General features: G+C 38.7%; 4 protein-coding genes across 43 annotated transcripts in view; 3 read left to right on the forward strand and 1 right to left on the reverse strand.

Annotated features, from left to right (window-relative positions):
- The window catches only part of LOC141903085 (uncharacterized), a 46,712-nt gene extending 43,008 nt beyond the window's left edge, over positions 1-3,704 (forward strand). For 38 of the 39 annotated variants that reach the window (XM_074791002.1, XM_074791007.1, XM_074790986.1 and 35 more), the window contains 2 exons: positions 462-602; positions 1,899-3,704. In XM_074791002.1, the coding sequence (XP_074647103.1) occupies positions 462-602; positions 1,899-1,907 (150 nt within the window). In that variant the 3' untranslated portion in view covers positions 1,908-3,704. The remainder of the gene's footprint in view (positions 1-461; positions 603-1,898) is intronic. The other variant, XM_074791019.1, reaches the window with a different exon arrangement.
- A 626-nt stretch (positions 3,705-4,330) lies between these two features.
- On the forward strand, positions 4,331-6,505 carry LOC141904536 (DNA damage-inducible transcript 4-like protein). The gene is made up of 2 exons (XM_074793130.1): positions 4,331-4,609; positions 5,047-6,505. The coding sequence occupies exons 1-2, from the start codon at positions 4,486-4,488 to the stop codon at positions 5,526-5,528; spliced, it is 606 nt and encodes a 201-aa protein (XP_074649231.1). The 5' UTR covers positions 4,331-4,485; the 3' UTR covers positions 5,529-6,505.
- A 1,050-nt stretch (positions 6,506-7,555) lies between these two features.
- Positions 7,556-11,307, forward strand: LOC141904809 (cleavage stimulation factor subunit 3-like). Its single transcript, XM_074793491.1, has 2 exons — positions 7,556-7,582; positions 8,157-11,307. The coding sequence occupies exon 2, from the start codon at positions 8,214-8,216 to the stop codon at positions 10,365-10,367; it is 2,154 nt and encodes a 717-aa protein (XP_074649592.1). The 5' UTR covers positions 7,556-7,582; positions 8,157-8,213; the 3' UTR covers positions 10,368-11,307.
- Positions 11,299-23,837, reverse strand: LOC141904808 (nuclear factor NF-kappa-B p105 subunit-like). 2 transcript variants are annotated; one of them, XM_074793490.1, is made up of 21 exons: positions 23,680-23,837; positions 23,479-23,530; positions 22,085-22,230; positions 21,777-21,940; positions 20,900-21,027; positions 19,769-19,927; positions 19,334-19,438; positions 19,152-19,246; positions 18,612-18,750; positions 17,686-17,772; positions 17,209-17,292; positions 17,057-17,122; positions 16,324-16,605; positions 15,808-15,937; positions 15,600-15,714; positions 15,100-15,325; positions 14,301-14,470; positions 13,842-14,054; positions 13,304-13,478; positions 12,745-12,920; positions 11,299-12,583 (listed from the first exon to the last, which is right to left on the reverse strand). In XM_074793490.1, the coding sequence occupies exons 2-21, from the start codon at positions 23,522-23,524 to the stop codon at positions 12,473-12,475; spliced, it is 2,817 nt and encodes a 938-aa protein (XP_074649591.1). In that variant the 5' UTR covers positions 23,525-23,530; positions 23,680-23,837; the 3' UTR covers positions 11,299-12,472. The 2 variants fall into 2 exon arrangements, with proteins under 2 accessions (XP_074649591.1, XP_074649590.1); XM_074793489.1 differs by having other exon boundaries at positions 23,479-23,583.
- Positions 23,838-23,933: the final 96 nt, after the last annotated feature.

A 23,933-nucleotide genomic window follows, 5' to 3' on the forward strand; every position in this document is an offset into this window, starting at 1 on the left:
TCGAAGTTAGTACATTATTTCAGGAACACAGATAATAGGAGTCCCTTGTTATCAACAACTGGTCAGTCGATAGCGTTTCAGTTCAACGGAGTCAGTCTATTTCCTGGAAACTTTCAACTGAATATCAGATCGAATTTCTATGTGAAATCATGACCTGCAATTGACTATCTTTTCAAAGTTATAAATCATTGAAATATGGATGGATTTGATTATAACCTCTGAATAGAAAACTAGAAACTTTTTATTCTATTGAAAACTATAACAAAATCTCCAAAATCTCTTCTCTATATAAATATTAAGGAAGATGATTTCATAAGAAATTCACTTTTTATTCCAGTATTCCTTGTTATTCTTTTCTAGAATTAATTCTTTTTTTGTAATAAAAGTTCATTTTCAAGATATATTATGTATTTATTAAGCATGTTTGCATGATGCATGTATTTATTTTGTTACTAAACCAGGGGCTGCCCGGATTCGATGCTCCGTGCCCTGTCGATGAAGAAGGGTTACCCATAGCCGGAATTCCAGGTTGTCCCGGCCCCGGCGACACTAAGGGGGGTTTCAGTTCTAACAACAGACGTCAAAGGATTCGAATAAATCAGGTAAAGACTGACTGGGATTGGTGAAGTTGTAAGAATGGGGGTCGTAAGGATTGACTTTCTGCAGGAAGGTCGAAATCATCAGCAATAAACGGAATTCTAGTCGGCTGTGCCTAACATTTGGATTTGGGGAGGCAGCAGAGAAACCCGAAAAAGGGCAGTTCTAGCAAAAAGGGCACTTCTCCAAAATTAACAGCCGTGCTGATGAATAGAATTTAGTTTTGAAAAGGGAGATCATTGGGACCCCCAACCCCTCCTGGTGATGCCTTGCTGGGTAATTTTTATACGGTGAAATTGATCCTCAGAGTTCCGGATCGCCTTCTGCATGCGAAAGTTAACGCTTTATAGCGCATGCAATCTTATATATTTTTTGAGAAAACAATTCAGACCGATGCACCGTATCATTAAAACGGTTATTTATATAAGGCTCTGTTGTTAACTACAACATATTATACGCAGAAAAACTGTATGTAAAGAAATGGCAGATTTATCTGTGGGTACAGGTGCAACGCGCGCCTTCCTTTTCTTACCTCATCTCTCTTACTGACTGTTAAATCTTGAGCGATTACCTCGGTAAACCACTCACCCACAGCCATCAAATAAGTGTTTTGTTGATTTCTCTTCAAGCTAAGAATATCTGTTAATTGTTTATTGCTTCATAAACACTTCTAGGTAAAAAACGAAAAGTGTCATCTCCAAGCAGTAAACATTAACTGGGATATTGGTCGAATAACTTGAAATAAGTCCTGACTTCATGTCAAAATCGAGGACCAGTTTCAATGCTTTCAAGTCGAAAATTTATAATCGAGTTTGATAAATTTAGGACCTGTTTTAATTTAAGAAATATTGATTGAAGTTTTTTTTGGATGGAAACCCGTGGAATGACAGGGGCGGATTTAGACTGTATTTAGAGCGGATTTAGAATTTTAAAGTGCCTTTTTATTTTTTCTCTGTATTAAGATTTGCTGTTGTAACCACCTGAGATACACAATAGATATTTGTCCTAAATATGTAACCTATGTTTCTTGACTAAATGCCTCTCAGAGATGCTCAGAAAGCTCTTAAATGATAGTAAAATTTCGAAAATGAAATTTGCTGATATGCCTTTTCGCCCTAAATTAAGAATATATGCCCTTTTTATTGGTCGACATGGTCACAACACGTCCCTGGATCCACCCCTGAATGATCCTGCATGATGTTACAAATAAGGCCGAATTAACTTGAACTTTATAGTGCCACTGATTCTGCCACTGATTGTGGGAAGGTTTTAATCAATTGTCTTTCGATTAATTTTTATAGGAAAACTGATGAAATTCCTGTCCGTATGAAATTGTGATGTCTGTTGAATCTCGCAGGGGAAAGTGTGTGAAGCCTGTGGTGTAAATACTTCAGTATATGTATACAGCTTGCTGCGGTTCATAAAAAAATCACACCAAGGAAATGGATAAAGAATTCTTTGGTATCAACAAAATTTGTCCTGTGTAAAAAATTAGAGTTATGAAATAACATGAAAGAAATTCTGAGCTGCCAACTGTTCCAAATGTTCAGTATTTGTTACTACTCTATTACGAGAAATACTGATTTGATTTGTTTGATGTCACTAAAGGTCTTACTGTTGGTTATTGAATAATTTGAACATTTTCTTTCAATGAAATATTACAAAAGAAAATTCAATTTGTTACTGATAGCAGTTTTCAGAGGTTGGCAGCCCTGGACATTCGATGATAAATGAACTAGGCCTATATGTAAAGAGCAGTTTTTCTGAATTTTTGGTACGACTGATGATGTTATATCACAGAGTCTGCTCATATCAAACAGGATTCAATATAGAATATATTATTTGTTTCGTATAATTTTATTATGCTGTAAATTATGTGTATGTTAATACATATACACAAGAGAAGTATATACATTACTTATATAAGATATAATGCATATATGTTATAGCTATAAACCCTTATATATATATATAGATAAATATGAATATCTTATATATATGTATGTGTATAAAATTATTTGTGTAATCCTCGTAAAAAATATCTGAGATTTGTATTTGATTTTTGTTGTCATGCAGTAAATATATCATAAATAATGGCTACATCAAAAGTAAAAAAATGATGCAACTTGATTGGAAAAATATTGATACTTTAAAGATGTTTAAAACGTACCTGAGTATTGGAGCCTTGGATTTGTGTTTTCTCGCGTGCACCGACGATTAATAACATGCTTTGACTAAAACTAAACATCCGAATAATTTCAATACTAAACAAATATGCAGTGAGTGTATGAAATAATGGAAAACTTTCTACGAGTCTATTATCATTAAAAGTTAGGAGTAATAAATATTAATTAGTGAATATTGTTAATTACGGATGTGTGAGAGACCGTAAAATTAGTGTTTTACCAATTTCTCGATCGTGCAGTTGATACCGGTATCTGTCGGATACACAATGTTTCAAGCGTTAATGAACAAACTGTTTGGAGTCGATGAATGTGTGGCGATGCTTAGTTTGTACTTGTTTCATATTGTACACATCATACATGGCTAGTTTAACATTACAGATTTTGTCGGCGTTTTGTTTAAGAGTTGTCGTTATTTCGGACGTTCCCGATATTTAAATCTAAACTAGTTTGAAACAGATTTCGAAGAGAAGAAAAACCATCGTTTGTAATATGTAAAAGATTATGTTTATCGTAGTATTTTTCCACCTGATTGAACTTTATACCCCCGGGCAGCAGGTGTTACATAATAATAGCGTTGATTCTAGGAATTAACCTTTAGTCTCTGGGTGCTTAATCCCGCTATTGCCTCGCCTCATTCACATACTGGCTACGTTCGAGAGGTTGCCATTGATAAAGCTCTGAATTAATCGAGGACGACGATGTGAAAATGAAATCCATATAATAATGTCCTTACTGTATTAAGAGCTAGAAAGAGTTATGGCTTTCTAATTTATTTTTACTGGCATGTCTTTGTGCGCCCGTCGTATTTTGCGTAAGCAGAAAGATTTTTGTTTAATTTCAACCGATCTGCTGGATACAAACGTGTTAAAATGTAAATGAATGAAATAATATACGACAAATAAAGATATCATTTTTGCCATTTGTAATATAAAAAATCCCTGTGTCGTGTTTTAAATGCTTCCTGTTACTCGAATGTTCGAACGTGCTTTCGGTCTCGATTAATCCTGGAAATATATTTTTATGCCGGGACGATGTGACCTATATGATGTACTATTACGAATAACCCGAATAGCATCCAAAATTGATTCAGAGCAATTTATGCAAAAAGAAAAAGCTATGTAAAGCCAAACTTTAGTTTACCCATGCGATATGTCACTACCCTGAAAGAAACTGATTTATTCAGCATGCCCTTCGCTTGATAAATCTCCTTTCGCATCATGTTGCGTCCAGTCCATCGCATCTCAAGCTCGCCTTGATTTGTTTTTAGGTCTACGAAGCATTTTGCGTTATGAATCGACATAGCTTTTATTTTGCTCTATCAATTAAATTCTCTGTTTTGCATTTCGATTGCTCTATTGGGGTCATATTCATAGTGATGATAACCTTGTTAGAAGAAGAGTTCCGGCGAAAATTATCGGCCTGTTTACAACGCAAGCTGTTCACATGTGTCACCCCTATAACGACACTTCGTGGAATCGTCCATTGTCATTATTATTCATGCACGTATTTGTTTCCCGGGGTGGTAGAGTCAGCTGACTGAGTATTTATAGTCAGCAGAGAACCTGGTACCGTCGCACTCGACTGAGAGAAGTCGGCTAGTTCGCCTCGCTCGTCTTTACACGAGAATATCATTTACGGAAAGAGAGATAAAGAGATTAGAAAGAGTGGAATATATTTTTCGAGTGCTCGGTAGTTCTGAGTGATGGTTGCAGAGGTAACGGTTAAATCTACGTTTCAAAAATTAATCATGAAGGTTCAAGAACTGATCGAAAGGGATTATATAACAGAAGCAAACAACAATTCTACTCAACTTCGGAGGAAACGAAGTAAGTATCAACTTGAAACGCTTCCATAAATTATAAGTCTGATTATTTTCTAAGTTTTTTTTTAGTTCAATCAGAAATGAATTAAATTCCAGGTCGTGTTTTAAATCTGTTATAATCGGGATTTAGAATCATATAAACGTTACTATTCATTTACGATCAATACCGGCTTGAAATGAATGCTGATTGAAATGTGATTTTCGAATTTCCTGGTGATCTATACTTGACGATTTAATGTTATTTTAAAGATTTGTTAAATCGTGTTGCACACACTGTGTCAACACACTGTGTCAGTGACACAGTAACGACAAGTATGGCACCTGCTTATGTGAATTACCTGAATGTAAATGATGCAATATTAGATAATGACGCAATCGGGGAATCACGCCAAACATGTTGTCACGGTGAAACTAAACGATGATTTATTCCTATCATTTCAGGTGAAAATCGAAGAGCTTCGTTAAGTTATATGATGTCTGCCGATGCTGTCGGATACAACAGTTACGAGGAATCGCTCGTCTTACAAGAACGACTATTTCTAATCGGACAAATCGAGGAGTTAATGCGGACTGCTAAAATCGATCTTTCTCTGGACGATGTTCTCATTCCGAGTGGACTTACTTCGAAAATATCTCAAGACGTTTTAAACATGTCTCAGAATGAGCCGTACGGACTCAGAGGTTGCGTGATACACGTCAATCTAGAGTGTGCCACAATGTGCCATAGGATCGGCAGAATACACTGCGATCCCGACACCGTTTCGACGTTCGAAATCTATCTGACTTTGAAGGAGGATAGCAAAAAATGGACCAGTATTACGAAAATGATCCCCGTGCTGGATAAATTTATGCAACAACGCAAGAAAACTGTTCTAATTAGTGCGGCGTATACTGCGGAAAAAAGAAAACTTTACGGAAGCTAGTCACATCTTACGAAACATATTTATCAAATCAGTCAAAAGCGCAGCCGAACGCCTGTAACCGTATCAGTATTTCCGCAGATCGTTAACCACAAGACTTGATAAAATTCGCTCAATGGACTGGATGTTGGATCGAGACATTTTATGCATTTTACAACTAGAATATAAGATTGTTATTAATCATCTCCGGCTCATAGTCATAGTGTTTATATGTAAACACGTTTAGTTACTTTCCACCGAAATAATTCACTGTCCAAATAGTTATTTGAATTACTTCTGCCAAAATGTGCTGTAGTTTAAAAATGTTATTATTTCATGACTGTTAGTGTTGAATTGCGCAATAGAGCAATTAAAAAGTATCTCATTAATTGGAAGATCCCCGTACCCTTGTTGATTGTATCTGTGTGAATGAGATTTTCAAGGCCACTGGCTAGATCCGTACGCTTTTCTGGAAATTTCCATTCAGTGCAAATCCTAGCAGAGCGGCACAATAGCTGAGCGGTCAGATTTCTAGAAATCGTTATAATATAGTTGACTCATTCATTGATTGTAGTATTTGAATTATTTCCGGGACACCAATCATTCTATGACTAATTCACCTATCACGTGCGTGTGTGTCTGCGTACCTTACTAGATCGATAGGTTTGATAATTCGGTTATCATTCAATCAGAGATTTCGTTCCTTTTAAATCTAAACTTTTCCGCGATATTTAAAAATTCGTATTTATATCAGAATCGGCATCTAAAACACGTTTGTGCTAATAATACGTAGAATTATGTTCCAAAAATTACTGCTTAACAAATAATGTCTGTTGTTAGAAAAACTGTTGATTAACAGTTCTTTCGATTTCGTTTTCGTTCCATAATCGAATAAAGTGAGTGGTCAGTATAAAGTAATTTGTGATAATTAATTGTGAATTTTTTTTACCAAGATGATAACATTTCTGTACATAACTACTTGTCTAAATAAATGTGCAAAGAAGAAAGTGACTGTGTATTTGTTCGTTTATCGCCAGGGAATACTGGTATTATGAAATCACTTATCTCTATGGTTGTATTCATATGGACCTACGAGCAATTCAGATAATTGCTCGTAGTAAGGACTGACTCGAGTACTGCTTTCCTTATCATTCTGCCAGTCATTGACAAATGGATCCCAATTTACGTCCAACAATTGAACCCGAGTCCACGGCAACGGCGCACACGACGCAGGGCGGAATCAAACTTACGTCTTGGAAACGTTTCCCAAATACATCTACGATATTCGCTACCGGGAAACGATTGTTTGTCATGTCTCCTATGCCAGTACCCGGTGTGGCTCAGGCGACTACGAGTTTTGCGTGGGCGTATCCCTCGACCACGGGAGTTGTCGGGTTTGTAAAAACTATAATATGAACAATCCAGAATCTGTAGCTGAGCAGTTAGGCGATAGAACATTTTCAAATACTAATATCGGCACTACTCTCTCAGGGCCACCCGTATTCACCCAAGTTGGTACCGAACGACGGGTGAACACTAATTTTCACCCCAGCGGGCAGTCCTGGCCTCGAATTCACGGGAACTCAGTGATACGAGACTTACGAACAGCATAGAGAGAGTTCATTTTTCATGGTGTCATTTTTGCTATTTCTGTATTTATATCGCATCAAGCACGGAGTATGATGAAGGAACCTCCGAATGAATATAATAATAAGAAAACTGAATGTTTGAGTTTGTAACGATAGTTTATTTTTCACAATCGGTTTGGTGAAACTGGATTTCTGGTGGTTTAAAGTCACAGTGATTTAAGAGTATCGAGAAAATGTCGTTCGTGTCTTAGTGTCTGTGGTACATCAGACACTAAGGTTCTTGGTGAAACAGAGAGTGGCTGATCCGAACCGGCGCTCACCCTTTTGGTTAGCTTTGTGTTCAATAAAAAGTGAATTTAAATCGGCGTCCACCCCTGGTAAGCGAGAATTTCAATAAAGTGAATTTGAATCGACGCCTATCCCTGGTAAGCGAGTGTTTCAATAAACTGAATTTTAATTTATCGGCGCCATGTCTTTGTAGTGCTTCCGGTAAGTAAAAATGTTTCTAATTTTTCGATTTTTCGAAATCAGTTTTCACCTTTTCATCCATTCTTAAACCGCGCATTTCATGGGCAAATGTTTCAATGATTATTTCTCGTGTTCTGCTGATAATTCTCTGTTGAATTGGAGCCAAGATTTAGTCTGAATATGTCAAAAACCAAAACGTGATTCGCGCACCGACCGGTACTACTCGCTTGCCAGGGCGAATGGATCATTTAGGAGCATAAAAATTCATTTGGTTTATGAAAATCCTCACTAAACATCCTCATATTTTATATTAGTTTATGAAGAATAGATGGAGGAGTGACTGTTGTTTATAGGTATCCGTCCGTAATGCCGGTTTATACACCTAACCTCACTCACCTCTATTTCTCCACAGAAACATGACCCCCGAGCGTAGTCATCTTGTCGCCCCCCTTGTTAACATCTTAATGTACTTAACTATACTCGATTTATTCCTGTTTCTAGTCATTTCATAGAAGCATCTATCTCTGACTGGTATAAACACACATAGATAAATCCAGGGCAGTTAAAAAAGTTGTTTGTTTTTTAACATTTCCAGTTGTAAATTCGACTTAAAATTCGTGTGCGAATTTCTAAAAACGGGCGAAGAAACAAGATGGCGTCGAAAAAGGGCGTACCGGACGATGTGGCGTCGTTCGTTCCGGATAAAGTGAAAAAAGCGGAAAAACGAATCGAGGAATTCCCGTACGACACAGAGGCGTGGAGCGTGCTGATACGCGACGCTCAAACCAAACTGATTGAAGAGGCGCGAAAAACGTACGAACGCCTCGTAAATCAGTTCCCGAACGCCGGCAAATACTGGAAAATATACATCGAGCAAGAAATGAAAGTGAAAAACTACGAACGCGTCGAAAAACTGTTTCAACGATGTCTGATGAAAGTTCTCAATATCGACTTGTGGAAGACTTACATCACGTATATCAAAGAAACGAAGAGTAAATTACCGTCGTATCGTGAAAAGATGGCGCAAGCGTACGATTTCGCGTTGGATAAAATGGGTATGGATATCATGTCATACGGCATCTGGTCGGATTATATCACGTTTTTGAAATCGGTGGAAGCTGTCGGTTCCTACGCCGAGAATCAGCGTATAACGGCCGTACGTAAGGTTTACCAGCGCGGAGTAATCAACCCGATGATCAGCATCGAGGCGTTGTGGAAGGATTACTGTGCCTACGAAAACAGCATCAATCCGTTAATCGCGAAAAAAATGACCGAAGATCGTTCGCGCGATTACATGAACGCGCGTCGAGTGGCGCGCGAATACGAGCTCGTGACGCGCGGGCTGAACCGGTCGACGCCGTCGACTCCTCCGCAGAACACGCCCGACGAGGCGAAACAGGTCGATCTGTGGAAGAAGTACATCGCGTGGGAACGGGGTAATCCGCTGCGTACGGAGGACCACGCGTGCGTCACTAAACGCGTTATGTTCGCGTATGAACAGTGTTTGTTGTGTTTGGGGCATCATCCCGACGTCTGGTACGAGGCTGCGTCGTATCTCGAACAGTCGAGTAAATTACTCGCCGAGAAAGGCGATCAGAACGCCGGTAAGCTGTTCGCCGATGAAGCTGCCGCGATGTTCGAACGCGCGACGTCGACGCTGCTTAAAGAGAACGTATTGTTGTATTTCGCGTTCGCCGATTTCGAGGAAAGTCGCATGAAATACGAAAAAGTTCACGGCATTTATAAGAAATTGATCGGTATCGAAACGGTCGATCCGACGCTGCCGTACGTGCAGTATATGAAGTTCGCGCGACGCGCCGAAGGCATCAAATCGGCGCGTAACGTGTTCAAGTTGGCGCGTGAGGACGTGCGGTCGAATTTCCACGTATACGTGGCGGCCGCGCTGATGGAGTACTACTGCAGCAAGGACAAAACGGTCGCGTTCAAGATATTCGAACTCGGTTTGAAGAAATACGGTCACATCCCGGACTATATCACGGCGTACATCGATTACATGTCGCATCTGAACGAGGACAACAATACGCGTGTGCTGTTCGAACGCGTCCTATCGTCGGGGCAACTGACGCCCGAGTGCTCGCGAGAAATCTGGGGAAAATTCCTCGATTTCGAGTCGAACGTCGGAGATCTGGCGAGCATTTTGAAAGTCGAGAAACGTCGCGCGCAAATCATCGAACAATTGCAGGAGTTCGTCGGCAAGGAAACGGCACTTCTGATCGACCGGTATAAATACATCGACCTGTATCCGTGTTCGACCAGCGAGTTGAAGGCTCTCGGTTACCGCGAGTTTACCAGACACGCGGCTAACTCGCAACTAATCGACGCGCCCGCGAAGGACGAGAAAGAGTCGACCGACGGCGCCGATTACCGCACGGCGTTCCCGAGACCCGACACGCTTCAGATGATTCCGTTCAAACCGAAACAGATCGTACCGACGAACGCGCACGTTGTATCCGGCGGGATATTCCCGGTGCCGCCGGCCGCGTCCGAGTTACTCACTCAGTTACCTCCGCCGTTTAGTTTTCACGGTCCGTTCGTCGAAATCGATCGATTCCTCGCGTTCATGAAGGATATGAAATTACCGGAGTCGTACGCGGCAACCGTCGAGAACGGAACGGACACCGGTGGACGCATCGATCCGGGAACGGCCATCTCGATCGACGTCGCGATGAGTCGTAAACGTAAACAGGACACGGTCGCCGATGAAAGCGATGAAGAAGGGGACAGCCAGGCGGCGCCACCGGTCAATGATATATATCGCAGTCGACAACAAAAACGAGTGAAATAATAAAACGAGACTTTCACGAGCGCGAATGAAATCTGAATTTTAATCGATGACTTTTATTTGTACGAAGCGGATGTAAAAAAAGAACTGTTTCTGAATTTTTAAATTGACCTAAATTACTGTAAAACATAGTTCATCCTCTTCCGCAGTTGTGGTTCCAGTTCCGGATTCAGTTCCACAATTCTGGATTCAGTTCCACAGTTCTAGATCATTGACTGTTCTGTTTCATGGCTCTCTGATCAGTTGGAATCTAAACGAGTTGATTTCCTCTAAAGTTAAAATGAGTTGAACCGAATCCAGAGCTACAGTGAACCCTTGATTATCCACCTAAACAAGCAGTTATACCCAACTGTGGCAGATATTCAATGGTTCAATTCTTCAATCATCGATCAAACTGATTTTTATAAATCACTTGTAAATTGTTTGCACGTATTGTACAGAGTAGACTCGGCGCTTGCCTCGGATCTAGTGAGGTCAATAAATCATCACAGGTGAATTATAGGCATCAATTTGTTACAATTTGCATGAATTGTGAGGAAATGTTAAAATTTTGAGGCAAGCGGAGTCTAATATAGTACGGTAGATGACTGCTGGTGTTGTTTACAGTCAACTGATTCTTCGTAAAAACTATAAACTCGTTTCTTAATTGTCTTCTTAAAACACATTGCATTTGAATCTTCTTTTAAAGATTGCCCTTCTTCTAACACAAGGGGGTCTGCAGACGATGGGTGATTATTCGTACCTGGTTATAAATATCTTATCTCATTATAATCTGTAAATTAGTAGTGGCAGCTGCCACGGCGGGTTACACAATGTTTAGTTGTGACTTCTTGAGTGGATTACACAATGTTTGGTTGTGTTGTGACTCCCTGTATTTTGTAAACGTACCATATATACATGTATATACCGTAAATATTCATTTGTTGAGGAGCAAACATGAATAAACAAGAATTCATATTTTATAAATGTGTTTGAGTTGTTGTTAAAGATTTCTGCTTCGAAGGATTAATGCTGCAATACACTAAAGACGCTCTCCGATGACTAGCTGATATGTAGGACACAATAGTAATGAATGATTCTGATAACTCGGGAGGAATGCTGGCCCGACCATATGGATGACCAAGGGGCTGACCCTGTAGGCAACACCCAAAGTTGACTCGCTATCATTCAGTCCCACGCAAAAAATGTTTGCCAGTTAAAGGGTTAATAATCCCTGGGGATTGTTCCATCCTCTAAAGGCCATTGATATAAGGCCTGTTATGTTCAATCCTCCAATCACTGACCTAATTACAAAACATTGTGAGGATAAGCTATACTGTTTACCTGTTATATTATGAGGTAACTTTTCATCCTTGGATATACCATCAATCAGCCAATACCTAACTATGACTAAAGAATCTCACGAGGATAGTTTCAATATTTAATTAACAATAAATGTTGAGGCTTTGAAAAAATCTACACTGATTTTTGACGAAACCATGAGAGACATGTATTGGGGCTCTTTGATGGTGGCACCCTCATAAAGAAAAATCTAAAAGAGGTACTCCCAGTACCTACTTCACCAAGGACCATAAGAGCGCCCTCTTCTGTACCGTGATGCGAGGGAGAATGCACATGGAATAAAAATTGGTCTATGAAAGTATTTCGTTCAATGTATTCTCCGAGATCTTCGTCTCAACTCGCCCAGAGTACCATCACAAGGAACAAAACAAACATAACAATAGGTCTATGACATTCTTTGATGGTAAATGATTATACAATGATACAAAAAAAGGTATGATGATAAATCTAATGATCTTCTATGTACACTATTATCAAAGTTTAAATTTTCTTGAATTTTATCACATGAAATTCTGTTGCAAAGCAAGCTTTATTTACTTCCTCTACAAACTGCGCGCACAAACCGTGCGTACAGCCCTCTGTACAACTTTCGGAATTCCAAAATTCCGAGGATTCTGGTCATTTGAGACCCTATGTACAACGTGTTGTACAATCTTCGGGAAAATGGTGAAAATAAGTGAAATTCTTAAATACGAAGTCAATTGGACCAAACTTTGGCTCTGGATTCGCAGAGGATGTCCAATGTTCAGAAACCATAAAGTATTTGTTTAGTTTCTGTTGAATTTCTCTTGGACTTCTTTCTTGATTTGTAAAGCGACGTCAATTCTTCCCATCTGTTCTAGTTTATCAGTCAGTAAACCGATCGTTCCATTTTGTTTCTGTAGTACGAGAGATAGAGAAAAATGGTTAATGAATCATAATATCAACCCTAGAGGGAGCCATTAGTATCATTTGGCAGACATTTGAATATCAGTCTGTGAACATCCCCCTCAGACAGGTGAAGTCATTCAGCGAGCAGATTGTCCAATGCTCTACTCACCCTGTACAGGTTCAATATGGCTTTAGTCGGACTTTCATCTTTACGAAGTTGTTCTTCCATATTTCGGAAATTTAGAAGTACCGCTAGATTTTTCCAGTTCTTTTTCTCAGAGTCTTCGACGTCGAGTAGTTTCGCGATGTCGTTCCATAGCCGCGCTGTTAGACTATCTACACGCACTGTTCAATAAAAACACATTCAAATAAAGTCAATCTGTAACACTTGGAGCCATCCCTTTCAGACATTCACCATTTGTAGTGCTCAGGGCGGTTCTAGCCTTTTCTGTTTCCACAAAATATGACATTTAGACATGTTCAAGAAAAATCATTCGTTAAAAATAAGAAGTGGATGATAATCAGTTTTTAGGTGTGCCGAGGATGGTTCCAGGCTGTAAGGGGTGTAGGGCTGAGAGGGTTGCAGCATTCGGGCAGTTTGAAGAATCTAGTACCTAGCCATCGTTCCCCAAACAACGTAAGGAAACCCGTAACAAAGACTGGTATTCAGTCCAGGTAGAGAGGGGAATAGGTTCCAGGTTGACTGGAGTCTACGAGCGATTACTCACCTGCTCTGTGATGTTCATACTGAAGTACGGATGAACTGAGAGCTGTTTGAGTCACGTGACTGTCACATGGTATTTTACCGCTTTCCTCGTCACGTTGAACCATTCTATAAATCTTCTCCGGCCGTAACGATTTAATAACAGTTAAATCATCGTAATGAGTGATTATATCAACTATCTGTAATCAATCAAGTTCTTTATTATAGGAAATTATCAAATTTGTATCTGTTTAACTGTAACTGTTTTTATACTATATATTACATCTCAATGCATTATCAGTCTTTACTTTGTTCTGTTCTATTGGATATAATACTGTACGATTCAGGGTCAGAAAAATATTTTCACCACTGGTGGATCCAAGGGGGCTTATGAGACTCATACAAGTGTATTTCAGTGCGATATTGCTTTTTTGGACCCTTTTGGACTGTGAAAAGTGCTTCAAAATTGGCTTCTGAATCCACCACTTCTACAGAGACATGAACTGATAAGATCCAACTTGAGCATACTCTAACGCGTGTTAAAAGTTATATTCAATTCACACCTTTTCATGACCCATAAACTGAGCGAATTCTAACGGCGTCCATCTGTCCAAATCCTGCTCTTCGTCAGTAGCCTCGTGCGGTACAGCGCACGTAATCTGCGGATTTGCATCGGCGGTCATTAATAAAGCCACAATCGCGTTCAATCCATTCATAGCCGCTATATGTAAACACGTTCGACCGTCTAAATCAACGGCATCGATATCAACATCGGTCTGCAAAAAAAATGATGGTTAACAAAATTTAAAGAAAAAAATCAGAAATATGAGATCAGTTGGTTTGGTTTCATTGGATATGATGAATAATCTGAGCTAATCAACTCTAGACTCACACTAGACTCTTATATTCATTACATAGTTTTCATACATTCTACCTCAATGAGGCTGAAGTGACTCGGCGAAATTGATCGCGCTGTAATATCTCTACCAAAAGTCTACCGAAGACACTGTATTAATACTTACTTCACTCAATAAGTAAGAAACGATTCGACAGTTATTCTGATTGACGGCGTAATGAAGAGCAGTTCTCCGCGACGTTTGATCCGCTATATTCACATCGATTCCGGCTTCCACGCAAGCTTTAACACATTTAAAACTTGCGGCTTTCACCGCTTCGTGTAATATCGACAAACCTTTCAACGAGAAAATTATACACAACTTCAGGTAAATCTATATGAAACAGTTTAAACCCTGGCATCCCTTCTGACAATCTATAACCTAAACCCTGGCATCCCTTCTGACAATCTTTAACCTTAACCCTGCATCCCCTCTGACAATCTGCAGCCTGGAACCTGCATCCCCTCAGACAATCTACAGCCTAAACCCTGGCATCCCTTCTGACAATCTATAATCTAAACCCTGCATCCCCTCTGACAATCTATAACCTAAACCCTGGCATCCCTTCTGACAATCTATAATCTAAACCCTGCATCCCCTCTGACAATCTGCAGCCTGGAACCTGCACTCCTTCAGACAATCTACAGCCTAAATCCTGCACCCTCTCAGACAATCCGCACCCTACCTCTCGTCAAAAAAATCTATAACCTGGACCTTGTAACCCCTTAGATATAAGACAGCTTATCGCCACATTTCAAAAAGTGTTCGTCCACACTTTATTGTGTTCAGGACTTTACGAAAGACAGTTCTAAATGAAAATGAGCTACAAATACCAGATATTAGACATCCTTTCTGTGAGTGAATGGCGTTACAGGCTGAATTAAAAAATATCTCAATCCTAAATCTAACATTTTCATTTTCTCACCTTCATGATTTTGTGAATTGAGCCATGATTTTTCATTCAATGTTCGTGGACACGTGTAATCTTTATATTGCAGCAGCTCAATGAGACATTCTGGTTTGTTATAACGAGCTGCGAGGTGAGCCGGTAAATTGCCGTGACAATCCAGTAACGTTGGGTTCGCTTTACTAATCAATAATTCTTGAAGAATCTGCTGACAACCGATCATTACGCACAGGTGTAAATATGTCTGCAACAGAATTGTCATTTGAAATTACATTAGATTGTTAGATCGATGTACAACTGGATCTGTGGAACTGGGTCCAGAATTGTGGAACTGATCCTGAACTGGTTCCTGAACTGTGGAACTGTTTCTAGCACTGTGGACCTGGATCCAGAACTGAACAAATGGCTCTATAACTGGGTCCAGAACTGGGGAACTGGGTCTAGAACTGCATAACTTGGTCTAGAACTGTGGAACTGGGTCCAGAATCATGGAACTAAGTCCTGAAGTTTTGACTTACCTGACCACTCTCATTTCGAATATCCAGTACATCCCAATCCGATATCGTCAATGCAACTTCAATCAGAATCTTACAGATGTTCACTTGATTGTTTAAAATCGCTAATCCAAGAGCCCTATAGAATTACATTACAGATTGAATTAATATAATTACATCTAGGAGGATCTCTATTAGCAATGACTGGAACTAGAATCATTGAAATACGTACGTATCACCCTCACTGTCCTGAGTAGCGATCAGATATCTCGCAGTATAAACTAGATGTCTAGTATCACCAGTAACAGCCCATTTCTGTAGAGCATTACTCATTCTTTTAGCGAGCATCATTGACGCTTCATCTGTGAAATACATACAAAACAATTAGAAACATTAAAGGATTAAGAGAGGTCTGGATTTCTGGAGTGTGTTTAGTTATATATCGTGGAAATTATGGATATCAGGGGCAGATCGAGGGGAAAGGATTTGAGGATCTTAGAAAAGTTTTTAGGGTGTATTCATTAGATAAGTGACAAGAAAGATATTCTTTCCAGAATCGTGCTTGAAGACATTGCCCTTTCAGATTTGTTTTGCCCTTTTAGACCAGAAGGACATGTAAAGAAACTTAGTCAATAGTATTATTCCATGAATTTTCCAGGTTTTTTTTGCAAAATTTGTCTGATTTTTCTGATACCCTGGTTTTCCAGGTTTACCCAGGTCCCACCCTGATTATCATGATAAGATATACCTGTAACTTCTCTTAAATCATCGACGTTGCGAGACTCAGTTTGTGAATATCCATCTTTACGACTGTGTACGATATCTATTGCTTGTTGTTTAGATCCAGCGAACCAATGCGCTATCCCGCTTGTCTCGATGTTTTTCCCGCGCTGCTCTGTTTTCGAATCGTAACTAGTCGTATCGGTTTCACCGCCTAACGACAAATGTTTCATACCGCGCGCAAAACTGGCTGAATCCGACTCAGCGTTCGATTGAAGCGCGCCTTTCGAAATTCTCGACCCTCGAACATCTGCGAAATAATCAAATAATCAAACATTAAACACAAAATTTCTGAAAAATCTTCAAATCAGCAGGTTTTAATGATCTTAAAGCGGTGCGGTGTATAAACTGGTGATGGACTTTGCTAGTATAGCGCATCACCATGTATTGATGTAATCAGTTTGTATCCCTATTGAAAGATAAGAATTTCCGGGGAAAACCCAGAACCCTTTGAAAAGACAGAGTGAATTTTTCGCACGGATGACACCTCGCGCCGTTAGATATGAGTCGGGCCTATGTCAACTGGTCCTGCATTACTATAATACAAAATACTATGATACACAGTATTTCCGGTTGATTTTTATATATAACAAGTTTATGTTATTTCTTTTAGTAAAGTCAAGGTTTACATATAATATAAGATTTGACGAGGTGCCTTCCAAAATCATGACCTTTTGTCATTTAGCAATTATGTTACTTACGCGATGATTTATCTTTAATAGAGTCTATACCGCTGTCCAAACCACTATTCATCATTTCTATATGATCTGAAATATTGAGTTTATCTCGATTAAACAAACGCCGATCATCGAATGAGATTTCAATCGATGAGATTTTGATTCAGACAATTTACCGGGGTCAGGAGTTTTAATCGTGCGACTCGCGTGTCCATTGGCAGACCGTATACGCAAACATCGATCCATTAAATTTTCATTCACTTAAATAAAAACAAGATGTACAGTCAGCAACTACGACAAGGGGTCGCCATGCATACACTTGGAGAAATGTGTGACAATCTGACCATTTCAGCATTCAACACCCCTCGGTGAATTCGATACAGTTATCAATTATCTTGAAACTCACCACAATCATAAAACTTGTCATGAGTTAGAGTTTTCTTTTGATTGTGGTTACAAAATATGCATCAGGAACAATATGTATGGAAATACCATGTTGTTTTGGGCTGCAGATTGTGTCTATGCAAACGTAAAGACAATCAATTGAAGCGTCTTCAGAACTTCCCGAAATCACTGGATTTCATCAATAGCCCGCAGGGACTGAAGTTCTGAGCGTGGAACTGTGCGTTAGATGTAGAGAATGATAGTTTTACCTGCTGATTTATAAATAGGCGTAAACACGCTCGTATTGCTGTAAAAATCGATTTTCTTTTTGCGTTTTCTCATTATTTCTTCGTGGTCTGAAAATAAACGGGGTCCAAAACTAAGATAAACTCGGACATCAAGCAGTTTGAATGTTTTTATATCATATTATCTTAATGACCAAAACTGTCATATTTTCTCATTATTCAATGGCTTTTTATCTGCACTTCAAGCTCGCGATGACGTAAATGATAAGATATTACGAAGTCACTTTGACGTGTTTTTTTCGTAGATTACATTGTTCAAAACATATTTACGTTTTTGATGTTTGCTAGAACGGAAATAGCTTCGTTCAGAACGGAAATAGTGACACAAAAATCAAGTATGTACATACTTGATTTGCCCTACAATCACGTACCTATCTTATAGAAATGTGTAGATATCATGAACGATAAAGCGTGGTAACTCAATACCAATGAACGATGCCACAATTTATGACATCTAAACTTTATTTTCTATAACCGTTTCTAAATCTAAACCTCATCTTCAAGAGAGTTGACAAAAAGTGACAATAACAAACTGTTTCTTCAGATGATGTTCCTAACCTATTTATTCCCAGTATCATCCTACATTTTTGAAAATACTAGTATATCATTATAATTTTTCAAATATTTCACAACGGGGACTCGTATCTGCAAAAACAATGATTGTTAAATCCAGGGTCTGTAATACGTTTTATTTCATATACTTTATAGTATAGACCCTATACACAGGGCCTCGTATCAGCATTGTTGGTACCGCAAAAACAATAATGCGTTTAATCCGGTGTCAATTGATATTTCAGCTATAGACACTGGATTAGACAGATAATCGTTTTTACAGGATCAACAACTCTGATCCGAGCCCCTGTGCTGATATGGAATGAAAGCCTACTCACCAGCTTGTGGATAGTAAGTAAAACTGACAGAATCGCTGACATCATTCGGATCCGATTTACGTATCAATCGTACATTAACGTTTATCGCTTGTTGTATGTCTGTATTCCAATACGGAGGAGTTCGAAATACAATACAACACTGAAAATACATCACACTATTAATACATCAATTCAGTTTGACTGTAACGTCACACGAATAAGGTCTTTCATACTTTGAGAGGTGTAGCGGTCAAATGGTTTACCCATTGGACACTAGTCTCTTTATCAATCTAACGAGGGTGGCAGAGTTTCTTGATCTAGGGCTCTTCTCTAACCTTTCCCATTAATTGGGAAAAGGAAGCTTCAACCTGCTAATAATACCCTGAGTGCAACTCAACTACCCTGAGTGTAACTCAGGGGTTGAGGGCAAAATTAAACCTCAACTTCACTAATACCCTGAGTGCTCTTTGGGTCTAGGAGAAAAAGAAATTTTGAACCTGCCCATAATAGAGAGTTGAGAGATATGAATAACTTGATGAGTATCATTTTAGTTCATCTCACCTGCCGATGAACATCTGATGGACCAAATTTTCCCAATTGCTGCCAACTTATTCTGTTCATCGGATCAATTTCATAAAATAGCACATTAACGTCATCTAAAAAACACAATACAAATACAAAATACTGAAATACTGGGGTGTATTTACTCCTTAAAACTAATAAAACATAATATTAGAACTAACCTCTTGGCACCTTTTCACACAGTAAAAATACTTCATCCCCACCGGTGCATGACCCAGCGCCTCGGGACATACGACATATCTTCAGTTGATTAGAACTCGGAGATTCTGCATGAAGAGACGAGATTCAAATAACTAAATCCATATTAACACATTTAATAATGGTGATAATAATAGCACAGTAAAACTAGCGAAAGTCGGATTGGTCTAAATTGGAAAAGTTGGCCAAAGTAATGAGGACTGCAAATTTAGGTAATGACATTGCAAGGGCATTGCTGCGCGAGGTCAATGGTCCCTACAGATCAGTCATTCCTGGATATGAGGAGTTTTCAAGCAGTTTCAAAGGAGAAAATTGTAAATTTCAAGGAAGCATCTGCATCACTTTCATATCCCAATTACTATTGACTTCAACTTCATCTAAATCAGTACGGTACTTACTGCTGTCATAAATAGGATTCGAATAAACAGGATTTAACATGACCGTGAAGTTTCCATTCACATCTGGTAAATAAGCCTTCCAACAAATATGTACGACATTTAATTGTATCAAATCCAAATGTTGTTTAACGTCGTTATGAATAGCAGTTCTTTCAGCAGCTGAAATAGAGATATAACATTCACAAACAGGTTGAGAATAATTGGAAGGCGGGATCCAAAAGTAAAGAATGATACCAGGGTGGCCACTTTTATTTGACTTGCTTTTTCCCCCGACTATTCCCTGACATGCGCGTTGTGTTTTCCCTGACTTGATCTGCTAAGAATCCAATCAATTAACACAGTTAAACACATAAAACATAGACTGAAACTGTTTGATTTTATGGGGTGGTCACTTTCCACCAATTTACCAATTCCTCGAGGTTTTTGATGGAGCGAAAACCCACGATATAAATCGAAAACCACTGCTATTGTTTTACTCCTGGGAAAAGAAACAATGGAAGTTGTTTTAGGTTTTTATTGTGGGTTTCGCTCAATGATATTCAAGACTGGAAACAGTCTGAACTATTCACATCTCTCAGTTTTCCCCAAGTTTTCCATGTTATAACACAAGATTCCCGAAACCTCAACGGGAAGACAGAGGGATGCGGACACCCTGAAAATGTCCCCATCAATCATCCCCAGCTTATTTGTGCGTTTCTTATATTATTTTGCGACCATTCATTTATTATTCACCCATTAAATTCTGATTTTAACCACCTATACTTAAGCATATGGCCATTTAGAGACGCCTGCATGCGTGCTTAAAAAACATATATTGTTACCATTAAACATTCAATTCTAAGTATTTTCATAGAGTTCTATGGTATTTTTAAACGGATGAGTATTACTATTGTGTAAGCGATGGTCAGAAACATCCGCTTTTCAGACAGATTCACGCTATATTTCATATTGATATTAGATCAGTAGTGCCGAGTATTGTAACGCATATAGTTTTTGGCGTATTGGCTTTCGAACCTTTCGTCGCATATCAGTAGTTTGTGGTCTAAGAAATTCCTTGTACAAGATATATCATTTGACCCCCCTCCCTCGTACAGACATAACTCCCCTCCTCCCCAACGTCCCTCTATTTACCGGTAAGATGGAAATCTTTCTGTCCAGTTTTTAGCCCATATTGCGATCGTTTTGAAGCTACAACTTGCTCTTCTAAAACCGTCAATATATTCTTTTTCGTCGCGTGTTCGACGCTCATGTTTGGAAATCTGTAAATCATAAAAATCATTGTTGATCATCGTTTTAAAAAGATTAATGTACAGGGTACATAGGCGGCTGGTTTGGTTAACTTTTAAGCTCAGCAGAAATGAGAATCAAGGTAACGGTATCAATATTTTTGGCCTAATATTTGATTTGTTTGAAAGATCAAAATGAGAATACTAATAACACCGGTAAAACTGGGGTCAAAATTCATCCATAGCGAAATCAAATTTCTGGATCCAGTTTCACAGTTGTATCTATGACTCCATACCCAGTTGCAAAGACATGTGGGTTTAATTTGACTGTGGATCCGGTTCCACAGTGGAATGGGTTTAATTTGACCGTGCATCCAGTTCCACAGTGGAATGGGTTTAATTTGACTGTGGATCCAGTTCCACAGTGGAATGGGTTTAATTTGACCGTGCATCCAGTTCCAGTGGAATGGGTTTAATTTGACTGTGGATCCGGTTCCACAGTGGAATGGGTTTCATTTGACCGTGCATCCAGTTCCACAGTGGAATGGGTTTAATTTGACTGTGGATCTGGTTCCACAGTGGAATTGGTTTAATTTGACCTTGCATCCAGTTCCACAGTGGAATGGGTTTAATTTGACCGTGCATCCAGTTCCACAGTTGCGTTTATGACTTCAACTGACTCCAGTTTTCCAGTTGTATGTTATTCAACAATATGTTCTTAATCAATCTTTGACTCAGAACTTGACATTTATCACTGATAAACAGTATTTAGAAATCCGTACCTGGCGACCATGGAACCGGTGACCTGTTCAGGTAACAACGCTGTACATATTCCATTTTCACAGTTTTTACCGACTAATTTATGCGGATGCGGAAACACGTCTAGATTTTCGATGTAGTTTACCAATTCAGCGGTGACTCGAGCCGGACCGGAATAACCAATAATCTAACAAAAAATAAACTGTTTTTCATGAAACTGAACCCTGAGGGTACGATGAATCTTCATTAAATGTTTCTTAATTTCTAAAATAATCTGAATCTTGTAAACAATATATTAAAGTAGAGAATTTTTTCAGAGTTTTTTTTATACCTCTACAGCGGGGTAAGTTTTATTTTCGCGAGTGCTGTATACTCCTTGAATTCCGCCGTGTGAAAGTCCCTCCGATTTGTAGCGAAATCGTATATTTCTAGATTGCGGTTGCTCGGTTATTAAAACATGAGGCGCCGATTTATCACCTTTAGAAAAAAGTGAGAACATACTTTTAAAATATCAGTTATTACAAAAATTCATATTTATGAATTTTTGGTTATTAGCAATGTGGAATTATTCACATTATGATTATCATTATAAGGCATTTAATTATTCATTATTTGGCATTATTTTTTAGTTATTATGCCGCCCTCTATAGGCCTAAACCTTAGAATATCATAATTATGATGTAGCGCAAATAGAAATAACAATATTATCATAGTAAGAAAGTTTTAGGGTTCGGGTTATTAGAGGATTAGGGTTCGTTTTAGGGTTAGGATTATAATCGGATGGGCTTGCAAAAATGTCCGACTATGAAACTAAACCACAGCCAGGAAACTGACTAATAGTTGGGCTAGGTAACTGACTAATGGTTTGTTTGATATCAATACTAGTATAGTGGTATATTAGTATAAAGTATATATTACGACATAGTAAAGTATATTGTTATAGTATATTCATTTTTCATAAGCCTTACATAGAATATGTCAGTACATTTTAAGTATCCCGGTACAACATATTGTGGTAGCGGAAATAACTTTGAAAATTGTGAAATTAACTACAGACACCTAGTCCAGTTATCACACCAATTCTAACACTATTTTTCATTATTTCAAACAACAAATTTGTTGCGCGTTGATCAAAACAAAACCGGATGGATATCTCAAAAGACAATGAAATACAAGGCAAGTCGCTCGTCAATCAAATAGGGTGAGGAAAATTCCATTGAAAAATGACCTCGATTCCTGCCGGTGGTTTGTGTCATCATCCTCCTGGTAACCAGCCACAATTAATCAGTGTCTGATCATGAAACTAAACCGCAGACAGATTAGTCTAGTACCTAGCCATTGTTCCACAAACAACGTTGTTAAATTTAGGGGGAACCATAACAACGACTGGTATTCCGAGACTAACTGACAGATTGGCTGACTAGGTTACCCGAATACTAGACCATGCAGCTTACGGGTTCCCGTTGTTTCAGGAACAAAGTTTGTCATTAAGTTAAACTTGCAGAAAATTCTTATCGAAAAATTCCCACCTCTTAAGCCTATCTTTGTTTCATACCCCCCCCCCCCCCATTGTGGCATTTCGCGCCATTTACTTTTTGCAACACAAAACAATCCTGTTGATATCAACCTTAAAAACTCACATTTTTCTTTTTTTCCAATTATCAAAATTATCAAGAAAATCGAATTCTTTTTCGATTCAAGTCGAAAAAAATAATGTGGGCCTACCTTTAAATTCATGTTTTCCCTCTTCTATCCATTTACCTTCACTCATTTTTGTCTATAAAAATCCAAAACCAATTTTGAATTTTCGAATATCATCAAAATATGATCCTATTTCAAAATACAAAAAAAATGAAAAGTAACATTAAAAAGGCGTAAAAAAACGTCACTCCGTTTCGAAAGGGAAGGGTCAATCACTCGACTCACCAATCACGTCAGTCTCAGAGTCAGCGATGAATGGAGATACAGATTTTCTTACAATTAAAACAGCACCACTGGACTTCCCATTTTTAGCGACTCACGTATCGAACTAGAGAGCCAGGCGATATGCAGAATGGGTTTTTACTGAAATTCACTATTTACAAATTTAGCAACGGGTTTTCCCCTACTACTTTAGACTGGCGAGAAATGGGTAGCTCCGAGAATATTCACAATTCAATTCAATTACTTTATTGACACTA

This window comes from Tubulanus polymorphus, chromosome 4 (assembly GCF_964204645.1).
Source record: "Tubulanus polymorphus chromosome 4, tnTubPoly1.2, whole genome shotgun sequence".
NCBI classification, from domain to species: Eukaryota; Metazoa; Nemertea; class Palaeonemertea; order Tubulaniformes; family Tubulanidae; genus Tubulanus; species Tubulanus polymorphus.

What these genes read in the sequence shown, in the direction of transcription:
- LOC141904536 (XM_074793130.1), top strand. Translation starts at nt 4,486, where the DNA reads ATGGTTGCAGAGGTAACGGTTAAATCTACGTTTCAAAAATTAATCATG. An exon ending in TCAACTTCGGAGGAAACGAA is followed by an intron (nt 4,610 to 5,046) that starts GTAAGTATCAAC and finishes CTATCATTTCAG; the next exon opens with GTGAAAATCGAAGAGCTTCG.
- LOC141904809 (XM_074793491.1), top strand. Translation starts at nt 8,214, where the DNA reads ATGGCGTCGAAAAAGGGCGTACCGGACGATGTGGCGTCGTTCGTTCCG.
- LOC141904808 (XM_074793490.1), bottom strand. Translation starts at nt 23,524, where the DNA reads ATGAGTGAAGGTAAATGGATAGAAGAGGGAAAACATGAATTTAAAG. An exon ending in GATTAAAACTCCTGACCCCG is followed by an intron (nt 17,123 to 17,208) that starts GTAAATTGTCTG and finishes TCAATATTTCAG; the next exon opens with ATCATATAGAAATGATGAAT. An exon ending in TTCGAAATGAGAGTGGTCAG is followed by an intron (nt 15,326 to 15,599) that starts GTAAGTCAAAAC and finishes ATTCTGTTGCAG; the next exon opens with ACATATTTACACCTGTGCGT.